Source organism: Rhamphochromis sp. 'chilingali', assembly GCF_963969265.1.
Source record: "Rhamphochromis sp. 'chilingali' genome assembly, chromosome: 20".
NCBI classification, from domain to species: Eukaryota; Metazoa; Chordata; class Actinopteri; order Cichliformes; family Cichlidae; genus Rhamphochromis; species Rhamphochromis sp. 'chilingali'.
Genome location: NC_137947.1, coordinates 9,860,000 through 9,872,217, shown reverse-complemented (window position 1 = coordinate 9,872,217; position 12,218 = coordinate 9,860,000). Strand labels below are relative to the sequence as shown.

Sequence of the window (12,218 nt, the reverse complement as noted above, 5' to 3'; positions counted from 1 at the left end):
GGGTTGTAGCACTGCCCCTATGCTCCACAGGAACCACATGTGTGTTGGCATTTAGGAGGGATATGCACAAAAAAATTTGGATTAATTGTTGGAAAATATAGTGGGCTGAATGCAAGGTTTTTCCCAAAGAGCCACTATTTACAAGTAATTTATGATTAACAAAAGAAAATGTGTAGTGAAGTTTCAGTGTGCAAACCTTTTAGCTGCAATAACCACCTAGTTTATAAAATTCTTAAAAATACACAAAAGTAAAACAAAAGGCTATTCAGTGACACATTTGTGATTTGGAGTTTTGATGGGATTTGAAAGCATTAAGGAAAAAAGTAGTGTTCAGCCTGTCCAAGCTGTTCCCAGCTTTCTAAAAGCTCAGTGTGAGGTATCTCGGGGGAAAAAGTGCTTGCTGCAAAGCATAAAATACAAAACTAATGTGTAACTACAGCTTGTTGGAATGGCAATGAGCTCACACATCCTACAGCCCGTAACAGTATTTTGCAGAAGATACTGGGATGAAAATGAACTCCTGGTGCAGAATCAGACCCCCCTCTGCTTTACAGTACATCAGACTCTCTAAGGAGAAACCAACCTTCATGACTCCTTGCTGGATGAGCGGTGATGAGTGATTGACCAGGACGATGAGGGCCTCTGTCTGGATGAGTTTGTCCATCACCTCCTCAAGCATGAGGTCAGGCAACAGCAGCAAGATGCCCCTCAGAAGATCATAGAGCCCACAGCAGATCAGCACCAGGCAATCCTCTGTGCTGGACCTAAGAAACACACCAAGACGAATGTTACTGCACATGAACGGCTACACCAACCAAATAACACTAAGTCAAGTACAGACAGAGTGTTGAATTTAATATAACAAGGAGGAATAAGCTGAATCTATCACGGAAGTACAAATCGTTGTCATAGTTGGCTGGGGATTATTACTCTGAGCACATGCTTTATGAAGATTATGCAAATCCCGACTCTGGTCATTATCAGATGCGAGACGTTTCTGGTGATACATTCAGAGCTAAACCCACGTGCACGTGGATTTAGATAAACTGTTGCTCACTGCAGCTTGGCCACAGTTTGTTATGGGCTGCATAATAGGGCTGCCACGATTAGTCGACTAGTCACGATTATGTCGACTATTAAAATCGTCGACGACTAATTTAATAGTCGACGCATCGTTTGAAGCTTTGTAAGAACACAAAGGACGCAGGAATGAGTAGTAGGATTTAAGGGTGTAATAACGGACTGAAACAGAAGATGGCAGCACTGCATGTACAAGGATGCCAGCTGCCGTTAAACCCCGAAGAAGAAGAAGCTGTGTCCCAGAATTCATAGCGCAGCCCAGCGCAGTTGTCAACAATGGCGGCAGCTAGTTAGTTTTAACTTTACTCCTATTATTCTTTCTGGGTCACAAAATAAACGTTTAACATATTTTCAGGCGAGAATGTAGCTGTGTAAACCTCAAATATCTGCTCAGTTTATCAAGACACCACATATTTTCAAAAGCTCTCCGACGTTTTCGGAGACGTCTGTTACCCACTAGCTCGTTAGCTAGGCGGGGGCAAGGCTAACTAGAGCCGTGAGAACACCGGACTCCCGGCAAATCGTTTTCAAACCCACCACTGTCTTTCGCTACTCAGGTTAAACATGATATATAAGTCACTTAGATAACTTAAAATGTTATTGTTTGGCTTTCTTTAGTATTTTATTTGTTCCTGAGTAAATCGGTTTGGCTAAGATTAAAGTTATAGTTTTTGCACAGCTAAATAAACTTCAAGCAGACAGCTGATCATCAGAAGTTTGAGACACTGGATAATATACTCCGGTGTCCTGTTATATTTTAGAAAGCAAGGAGTTTATTAAACTTCACCGAAACAATCTGCAAATTTCATTAAAAATTAATAAACTACCATCTTGTCTTTATTTTTAGTTAGCACAAACACTTCAAGCTGTAAGCTAATGATAGTTATATAAGACCAGATGCTGCTGGTGCAATAAGCTGTACGCTGTACGTCCAATGGATGATGATCTGATTAGTCGACTAATCACAAAAATAATCGGTGACTAGTCGACTATCAAAATAATCGTTTGTGGCAGCCCTACTGCATAAACATAATTACTTATGATAATGAGCGCTTAAAACATCCCGAGTGTTTTTTTATTTATTTATTCATTCACAGTATATCAAGCTGCCATGTTAAAGAGAACTACATACCTGTCATTGGACTCAGTCTTGCTGTGAGCCCTCTCATAGCCAGGAGAGTAGGTGTAACTTTCCCAGTCTTCAGGTATGGAGCTCCGGTCAGCAGCTGTGGGCCACCGGCTGATTGTCAGCGAGCCATTTGTAGCTGGGAAGGCCAGACCCAGACTAGCAAGATTGCTGTGGCTCCTCTGGAAGGATGGGATGCCTTTCAGGCTGTCAGGTCGGCGTGGCGCCTCGTCCATGACCCACTCGAACCTGTCCTCGGACTCTGCCACCCCAACGCTCCCGTCTGCCAGGCTGTCGACCTCTGCTGCCTCATCCCGCTCCTCCTCCACACTGATGGATGGTGTGCGCGGGGTTGCTCCCTCGCCCGCGTCTTTGTCCTCACATATCGTCTTGGCAGACTCACAGCTGCTGAGGAGCTGCTCATCACCTCCGCCCTTTTTGAGCGTCTCTGTGCTTCCGAGAGCCTGATGAGTGGCGAGGGACGCCCCGTCACCTTCGGCTGCCTCGTTTGAGCTACTGCGTCCGAGCCGAGGCGTCAGCAGAGGCGAAGAGTACGGAGACGGCCCCAGACTAGGGGCACGTAATGACTGATCATCACCTCCATGATCAAGGGAAGAAGCATGGAGATGGCCTGGAAAACACAAGAGACTCATTGAGTATTTGCAAATGCTTCAATTAAAGGCTGCAGAGCACCTTATTTGTATGCACGCATAGTATACAACACTTAAAGTGCAAATACAAATACTCAGAGACCAGCGGGCTGCGGCGAACAACATAATGCGTCCTTGTTTAAACAGGACTAGGAAATTAAATCTATCCCCTTATAGCTGAGTTGATCACAAAGTATTGTAGGAATTACTCATGTGCTTGCTAAAGTTTAACTAAAATAAAATATAAATCAAAAAGAAACACCGTGATTGCAAAATGGGGCTCTTAAAGTAAAACCAGGAATAATAAATGCTCAGTCAAAAGAGGTAAAACGATAGAGTAATTAGATATGTTGAATTTATATCACAAAGTATTACAAAGAGAGGCTCTAATAGACTTACATCAAGCTGAGGTTATTTCAAGTCTTTTTAAAAGCTAAAAGCAGAGGAGGATGGGAGGGAGAGTTATAATGACCTAATGCTCATGCATCAGCTTTTTCCCACAAGTAATGATGTTTACATTAAGTTCTTAAAATAAAACTTTTGAGACCAATTCATCACAGAGTGAGGGGGAAAAACCCAACGTAATCAGGCTGATACAGCACTAAACATGTTAAACAAATTTCCTTTGTTAGAGGCACATACTCTCATAAAAGCACTGCTGAGCTTTCGATTTATAATATCATTCAAAGCAACAACCTGAGGTCTGTATTTAATTATCTGCTGTGTTAGGGTACTGGGAGTGCATTAAGGTTGGTGTTTAGTTGGAGCAGCTGTACCGTCATGAGGAGCATCGGCAAAAGCAGTCGGGGAGAGCGACACCACAGAGCTGCTGGCAGACTTTCCTCCGCTGTTGGAGTGTCTTAGGTACATAATGGACTGCACCTTCTCCTGGTACAGCTTCCCATCTGACATCAAAGGAACATGGCACATTAGCTTAATGGATCTTTGATATGGAGCCGGTGCGCTCAGCTGTAACCGCTTCCTCACCTATATGCAGTGAGAAGTAGAAGGTGGATGGAGTGTGGCAGACGTAGGTGTTGGTAGGTGGGTGCACTGCCATCAGGAAGTTATAGATCAGTTTTAGCAGATCCATGTCAGGAGGAGACCCGAGTACTTCCTGGATGATTTTGATGAATGACAAAGACACCTCCTGTGGGATCGCCGTGAGATGCTCATCCCGATGTTCCTTAAAACAAACACGATATTTAAAATAAAAAGGAAGGAAGAGGGAAGGGAATGTGAAGCAGCTCTGTGGCAGCGACCTACCTGTAATACCTGACAGGTGAGCAGGAAGCGATGCACTACTTCAGCCTTGAGGAACTGACGGATGTTAAAGACCTGATGAGGGTGGTGAACCCTGATGAGGATCTCTAAGGCAGCGAGCAGCGTCTCCCACACTCCGCACTGACACAAACAGTAAATGACACCATATGACGGCTGAGACAGTAAAACAGTTCTGGAAAGAATCCTCACGGACTCTTTGATTTTAAAAAATGTCGTCTGCAGCACAAAAACTGCAGGAATAACCACTAACTGATGCTTTCTCCGAAAACATTTGATTCACCAGAAGATAAAACCTTAAAGCGCTTCAGAGGCCGCGGGGATTTTGTGGGAGAACTAAAATCAGTGACTATGGCCACTAGAGTTAATGTATGAATTTCTAAGAAGCTCATCATTTAGCTGATAATGTTTTAAGCTTTCTGTCTGTTCAGGAGAGGATATCAATAACAATAAATAAATAAATAAATGAACAGACCCTGAAAAAACCAGAAACGCTGAGATTCACAAAAGTCATTCAGAAAAAAAGACAACTTTCCTTCTTTTCTTTACAACTGTACCTTCAGGTGTGATGAGAAAATGAATGATTAGATCTTGAACAAACTGCATTAGAAATGCAGCTCATTTGAAGTATCCTCACAGTAATGAATGTGTGATTGCTCATCTTCACCTGCTTAGTTTTTCATGTTTTGTCTGCCTTTGTTAGACACAGTGTCCTTCAAAAACATCATACATTATTTATTTATGCTCTACTTATTTCCACCGAGGAGAGTGGAGATGATGAGTTGTTATTAAGGAGGAGAGAGGCTTTCTGGATGTTTACATTACAGATATCCTCGCACGAAGGGCGATGGACTTTAACTTGATGTAATGTTACAGTTTCTTTTTGATGTAAATGATAAATGATAAAAACTGTTCTTAAGAAAATATATGTGTGCAAATACATGGATGTTGCTTTTGGACGTGATGGACCTGACCAAAACGATGTAATTGAATTAGACGGTGTGCCATAGTTACATTTAATTGTAATGCAGTCTTTACCTCCGCCTTGGCCCAGATCTTCCAATCCAACAGAATGTCTGAGAGAAGCCTTAAATCCTGAACCACGGCCACAGACTCCGCGTCCAAATGGAACTGACCGTCTTCTCCGAGGATGAGGATGGGTCCACTGCAACACCCATCGAGTAAAGTCTAGGAAGAAAAATCGTGGCCGTCAGAAACGCAACGACTTCTGTAGAGTTTCTGTGATAATAACTCACAGGGCGCCGTTCACTCTCATCAGAAACACACCTCAACATATTGATAATCTCTAGTTCTGAATCTCAAGCAGGAAGAAAATCAATACATTCTCCATGAAATATTTGGAGTGCTTATCACTCAGTCAACTCAGTCAAAACTAATTCCATTTACTCCACGAGCAGCCCTGTCTGTATCGATCAAAGAGTATCATTTGTGACCAGATTCACTGCAGTGGTCATAAATCTTGCAGTCCTTTATGTCTCTGGTACATTTTGTTACTTGAAGACAGAAGCTTGCAGCCTTGCACTCAGTTAAAACATTAAGATGCAGGTTAACAATGTAACTACCCCAGTTTAAGAAAGGTACCAGAATTAGATTTCTTTTACAGCATGAAGTGAAAGGTACAAATGGAAACTATCAACAACTGTAGCACAGCGTGTTCCTTTTATATAGGAATGATCATGGGAATTTAATGCCACTAATCAGTGCAGTTCTATGCTATACAATACAGGATGAGAAAGCCTAAAGTGACAAATGCAATCAGAGTTGCTGTGTTACTCTGCAGGAGCTCAGTGTTTCATCAAGTCAGACACAATGCATTTCAGCCAGAGCCATTACACAGCTCAATTACAGACACAGCCAGAGGGTCAAGTAACAGCAGGGTCACCAACACCGGCTCAGAGAGGAACCAGTGTGTCGGGCCAGATCAGATTCATGGCCCCCCAAAAATCAAATAAATAGAGGATATATTTTACTGTGCAGATCAGCTGAGGCTGCAGGGACAGAAGACAAGAGTTCAAGGTGTGACTCACTTTCAACATGTGATATCCTACGATGCATTTGGGCTTGATGAGGACCTGATGGATCATGGAGTAACCATGGTAACAGTCCATTTCGTGGATGCGGTGTTGGTTAAATTTGGACAGCGACAGCAGCACTTGCAGGGCCAGAGCCTGGGTCTTCTCACAGTCACTGAGCTCCACTGTCTGGACACAACGGTGCCAGAGGAGGCGAAGGGGGGAAAAACAAAACAGAGTGAACATGAGGGCCTGCTGTGGCCACTGAGATCTCACAGAAGCACAAAATAATGTCAAATGCTTTCTTTATGAATGAAACTGAACTAATGGGCACCTCATCAGTTGGCCTGGAATATAATTAATCAAATACAAAAATTCTCCAAAGTCATTCAAGAACCTTCTTTCTCCTACATACTGCAATCAAATTGCATACATATTATATATAGGCTTTGCCCTTCACATTTAACCCTTTACTTATTTTGGGTCTCTTTAAATAATCATAACTCTGTTACAGTTTGTGTCAGAAAGAAACCCCAACTGGTTTCGGAAAGAAGAGAAGATGAGCTTTATGGAGATATTTGGTGTATAACGGTAGCACAAAGCATTCACGAGATACTGCTGTGTGCACACAGACAGAAAAATCAGGTTCTAGATTTTACCATATGTGCCTCACATTACTGTAACTCCTCAACTATTTTGGGCTAGAGAGAAAATTCAAATAGTTCTTGAAAGCTGAGAATTATGTAGCAATTTTAAAGCCAAAATTACAAAATAAGTCCAGGCAGCCTGTATGACACTTGGGTGAGAAAGGGTTAAATCATCCCACCTGTGCAAAGAGGAAGACAAAAGTTCCAGTTCCTCCGATCTTGTGCAGGACACTCTGCAGGCCGTGGGTTTCGGTGGGGAGCAGAGCTCTGAGAGCACCGGACTCCAGGGAAACACTTTGCACCTCTTTGGAGCTGAAGGGCCGCTGGGTAACCACAGTCTTTGCTTGACCTTTCAGTCTGATTACAGGCTCATAAATTGTGTAGACTCTCGGACTGCTGGGGGCGTACACGACCGCCAGGCTCTCCTGTGCAGAAACCAACGCACACAATTATCTTTTTTGGGAAAAAAGTAATATCTTAAGATAAGATAACCTTTATTAGTCCCACACGTGGGAAATTTGTTGATACTTGATTTAGGATATTAGATATAAAGTAATTTTAAAAATAAATAAATAAGGAGCCAAAATGTCCTCAAATAGGGTACAAATGTACACCAGGGCAAGGGTTGTTAGATTTAACAGTAAGTTACAAAAAAATGGCCAAACATTTATTCTTATCATCTTGGCTTTTCTTTTTTTAGCTATTAGCTAAAAATGAGCTATTATCAACAAAGCAATTCCCACTTAAGAGAAAAACTATTTTCAGTCTGACTAAAATAACTGCAGCTTAACTATAATAGTTGTTTTTCCCCATTTGGGACAAATTACTTCCTACCATGCAGTATCATTAATGACAGCTAATTGGAACAGCACATAACTCATACACCGTGAAATGAAACAATAAATGAGACATAGGGGGGATTTGCCACGCTAACAGAGCACTTGAATCACCCTGCATAAGTAGAGGGGTCGGCGGCGGGCATTGCAGGAATTGAGTGAGAGATGAACAAACACGGCAACATTTTTTTTTCTGGCTTCATTTCATAATTACACTTTTTGTGACACGGCTGATGTTTTAATGCCTCGTGTTAAAAAAAAAGAAGAGAAAAAAAAAAGAGACTTACGACCAAAGTTGTTGTGTCTACATCCTTGCTCTTCATTAAAATCTCTCTCACGTGCTCACACTTCAGACCTTCCTGGGTGACAAACTTGGAGAATGTTACACTGGGTTTGCCATACTTGCAGGGCATGATCGAGGTGAGATCTGGTCCACTCGTGTACAGGTAGAAGGCCTCCTCAGATCCTATTCTAGACCCTGAGAAGAGGCATGCAAACATCTATTATTATTTGACTTAGGAAAAGGGAATATCCTCTCTCTTAAGGAATATCTTTGTGTGTTTGTGCAATCCAGAAGCTGTAAAATTGATTTGTGAGAAATCCAAACTAAAGCCTGAATGAACTCAAAGAGTTAATGATTTATATGATTCCACTAATACGCTGCAAATTAATAACACATGAGCTGATGCAATGCAAGACTCCCGAGGTGTCCTGGTCAACTTTTTTTTCTTGATACTTTCAGTCCTGCTTTTCAAAGAAGAACCTGCTACACACAATGAATTCCAACCACAGCGGAGAGGCCAAGCTTGTCTAAACACATCAGTTGGGCTCATAGGTCGAGAGCGCCTAGATGCAAGGCTTTCACAGCCAATTAGAGGTAACCAGAGAAGTATTCAGTAAGCCTCCCGAGAGAATGCTGAGAATCCACAGCACGCCACACATCACACCACGCGCAGCCTTCTACAGCTGCATACGCTTTTAAAATACAAATGCATCACAAAGCATTTCTACAGTTTCTACTGCTTTGTAAAAGTGAAGGTGATAATCAATGTGCCACCAGAGAGCAGCACTGAGGGCAGTTAAACAATTAAAACGGACTGCAGTGCGCATGTCTAAGTATGATATTACAGACACTATCTTCAGTTCAGTTTAACAGGAGCCCTACCGTTGAAGAGTAGCACAGTGCCCATGTTCCAGCGTGTTCCCATCTCCTCTGAGGATGGCACACAGTGGCCCAACATGCAGAAGGTTTTGTTGCTGTCAGATGATAAACTGGACTTTCTGGGTAGGGTGTAATCCAAAGAAACTTCACACTTCCTACAGAAAATGGCAGTTTGGACTGAATTTTAATTATTTATCAAACCATGCGAGCCAAACGACAGCTTACATTTCGGTCAGTTTTCCTCACCAGATGCCAGACACCCAGACGACCACGCGGCCGTGGACGTTCTTCTTTCCCTCCGGCTGCTGGCTGTAAGTGAGGGCAAGGTGTTGCCACTGGCCCCCACTGAACAGGCCCTCAGCTGAGTCTGCTTGTGCCAACAGGCCTGCTTTTATCTCATCGTTGGGGTCTATACAAATCCTGAGGAAAAGAAATATATTAGAATACTTAAAGTCCAAGAAAATCTGAATACTTAAAAAACAGCACTTCATTCTTTTGACACTACTTTGAGACTGCACTCCTTGGAGCTCACCTAAAAGTGAGAGAGCCTGTAGAGAAGTCTGCCCACACTTGAAGCATCAGTGCCTTGGAGCCCATGGATAGAATATGAATGAGTCCTTCCTCTAGCAATCTTGTCCCTGCCTGAGATGACGCATGGTGCAACTCAGCTGCAGGAGGGTTACTTTCTTCTGGAAAACAATAATCAGAGAATGTCAAAAACGATTCGTGTTCATGGGCATCATGCACAAAGGATTCTTAGTAAAGGAGTTCTGCCTCACCCCTGTTTTTGTCCCCGTCCTTCGCTCCCTGCTCGGCCACCCTCAGCCATATAGAGGTACTGAAGCCGCTGGCCATATGGGGCCAGCAGTTCTGTCCAACTAAGGGCAGGTGGAGAGGGGCGATGTGCCAGGGAGAGGTGCGCAGGTGGCTCGGTTGGTACTCAGCTTCTCCCTCCCTACGGCCTGGAGACAGCTTGCTCTTCCAGGGCAAACCAACACTTTTCCCTCCGGCGGCACAGTTCTGTCTGGAGCTGGGGGAAAACACTCCCGGAGTCGAAGCCCCAAGGATTATCGGAAAACTCAGAAAGTGTAGAGGTTCGATGTTCATGTTGGCTTCGACAATTTGTAAGATGCCCTTCAGTAAAATCTCCTGGGAGGTAACAAAGTAAATGTGAAGTTAGGGGAACTGTTTTAAATTTGATGCAAAAACACTTAAATCTGGGCTTTTTTGTAACCCTAAACTTAAAGCTGTTTTCAGCTGCTCTCTTATTCACAAGGGGTTGCCACAATGGGTAGCCCCACATATTTGATCGTGCCGATTTTCACAGCGGGTGTCCTGACACACCCAATAAAGAGATATGTCCCCTTTAAAAAAACAAAACAAAACCAAGCCCCCCCATAAAAGCTAATACACTAAGAAATGTAACTGATTTATCTGTGATCCATAATAAACCTGCAGAATATTGATAAAGAACCAGCAAACAAACCATGAAGAATGCAGATGAATACAGCTAAGCACAAAGAGTTGTGTGTTATCCGCACAGATGACAAAATTAACTTGCCTTGCAAGTTGTTAAAAATAAATCCTTCCTGTCTGCTCTCATAGACGTCTGAATTCCAATTAAATGCAGACGTGTGTTAATAAGTACTAGTATTACATCTGTTCTGCACACTTTGGTGTTAATTGTATACAGAATGAAGCTACCTAAGGGAGCATTATGTGTTGATACATTTTAAAGCGGCAAGAAGTGAGAAGAGAGGCTGACAGCACGGTGTGTTAAAAATAGATTCTTGTTCCTGCTTTAAAACAAGCAAAAGCATGCAGGCACTGAGAACAAGAAGACATCAGTGTCAGGCATCACGAGTGCAAGCAAACAGCACACTGTTGAGTGACTGATAGGAGATGGCTATTTACAGTAGGTGGGGTCTTCTCCAGGAAGAGGCGACTCAATAGAGCAAGTTCCTCAGCTGTGATCCTCTGGCTCACCATGGCAACCAGCAGCTCCACAAGCACAGTCTGGCAATCTGAATGTAGACCAATGAAGAGCAGATTACATAAAGAGTTATCATCGCATTTTGGCAAGCATCAGAATAATTTCTTACCACAGAAAATAGATGATTTTTCTTAAGCTTTCTCAATAATTGTGAATGTAATCTATGTTGTATTTGAACTTTTAGCCATTAGAAATTGGCTGACAAAATATCCCAAGGACAAAAATCCTCCCCAACACCACAGAGAGCAAACACTTATCTTGTTTTTCCTTTAGATTTTGGACATCATGATATTATAATGTTAAATAAGATCAACTTAAGTTCCAAAGAAGCCCACCGGGTAAGACTGACTAAGAACTACTAAAGGTACCTATGATAAAACATGACACTGAGCCCAGGGGACCCAGCTGAAATGTCAGAAGCAGAAAAAATCTCAGGAAAACAGCAAACTGAGAGGGCTCCCCTCCTCCTGAGACGTCACACATGAAAAATATGTGTTTAGATCAGATAAGACAGAAAAAAAATAAAGCAGGATGAAGAACAAACCTGTGAACGAGTGGTTTGTTTGACTGAGAATGTTGTGAAAGCCAGACAGGATAGTTTTGACTCCTCCCTGTGAAAACAGGAACAAAGCAGTCAGTCATTTTCTTCAGACCACAGCTGAGTAGTAAAGTAAGACAAATACGGGAGGTGGTTAAGTGTAGCACAAAGAGGAAACTGTGGTTGGCGGGACCTGGTCATAGAGGAGAGCAGCATTGTGGTGATTGGCGTGTACTGCACTGAGCAGGCTGTGAAACACATGACTCAGAACCTCCAGGTCTGGGGAGCCAGAGGCAAGTAGCTGCAACTCCATCGTACAGATCTCTGGGAACAGGAGCGCGCCTCGCCCGGGCCTGTCTGCCACTGCTACAAACTCATGCAATGCGGCTGGCTCCACCTTCAAACCTAAGAAACCCAACAGAAGAAGATCAGAGACACAAACAAGAGATTGGCACTGCCTGCCTGCCTTGCTAAAGCACAGGCACAATATGCCACCCTCTGCTCCTTGAACAGCACCATGATTCAAAGGCATTCCCTCTCTTGGGTTCTTGGAGGTAGAGCATAAAAATGAATTTGCCTCAGTTCTGTGCTCAGCTGCAGAGCTGCCTCGTGTTTTCAAGGAAAGCAGTCCAGCAGGCTCTCACACGGCTCCTAGAAACTCCTTTTAATTAAAGAAGCTTGGTTGTCTTCCTGTGCACCGCTACACGCTTTGTTACAATCTACCACACACACATCCAGTCACATATTGCTAGCAGTAAATATAAACTAAAAGCCACGTACCAACTGTCATACCCGTCTGCCTTGATAGTGCATTATACTGATGCTTGTGTTTGGTCTGTGGTTAAATTTAATTGCAGGAAGTCTACAGTATG

General features: G+C 43.0%; 1 protein-coding gene across 7 annotated transcripts in view; it reads right to left on the bottom strand.

The window, feature by feature from the left end:
- lyst (lysosomal trafficking regulator) overlaps positions 1 to 12,218 on the bottom strand; it is a 63,634-nt gene that overhangs the window by 13,810 nt on the left and 37,606 nt on the right. For all 7 annotated transcript variants that reach the window (XM_080869751.1, XM_080869752.1, XM_080869756.1 and 4 more), the window contains 16 exons: positions 11,540 to 11,751; positions 11,353 to 11,419; positions 10,730 to 10,839; positions 9,595 to 9,964; positions 9,348 to 9,504; positions 9,062 to 9,235; positions 8,819 to 8,970; positions 7,941 to 8,131; positions 6,997 to 7,242; positions 6,186 to 6,359; positions 5,176 to 5,325; positions 4,123 to 4,260; positions 3,844 to 4,042; positions 3,633 to 3,761; positions 2,213 to 2,837; positions 584 to 764 (listed from right to left, as the gene is read on the bottom strand). In XM_080869751.1, coding sequence (XP_080725877.1) covers positions 584 to 764; positions 2,213 to 2,837; positions 3,633 to 3,761; positions 3,844 to 4,042; positions 4,123 to 4,260; positions 5,176 to 5,325; positions 6,186 to 6,359; positions 6,997 to 7,242; positions 7,941 to 8,131; positions 8,819 to 8,970; positions 9,062 to 9,235; positions 9,348 to 9,504; positions 9,595 to 9,964; positions 10,730 to 10,839; positions 11,353 to 11,419; positions 11,540 to 11,751 — 3,275 coding nt within the window. The remainder of the gene's footprint in view (positions 1 to 583; positions 765 to 2,212; positions 2,838 to 3,632; positions 3,762 to 3,843; positions 4,043 to 4,122; positions 4,261 to 5,175; positions 5,326 to 6,185; positions 6,360 to 6,996; positions 7,243 to 7,940; positions 8,132 to 8,818; positions 8,971 to 9,061; positions 9,236 to 9,347; positions 9,505 to 9,594; positions 9,965 to 10,729; positions 10,840 to 11,352; positions 11,420 to 11,539; positions 11,752 to 12,218) is intronic.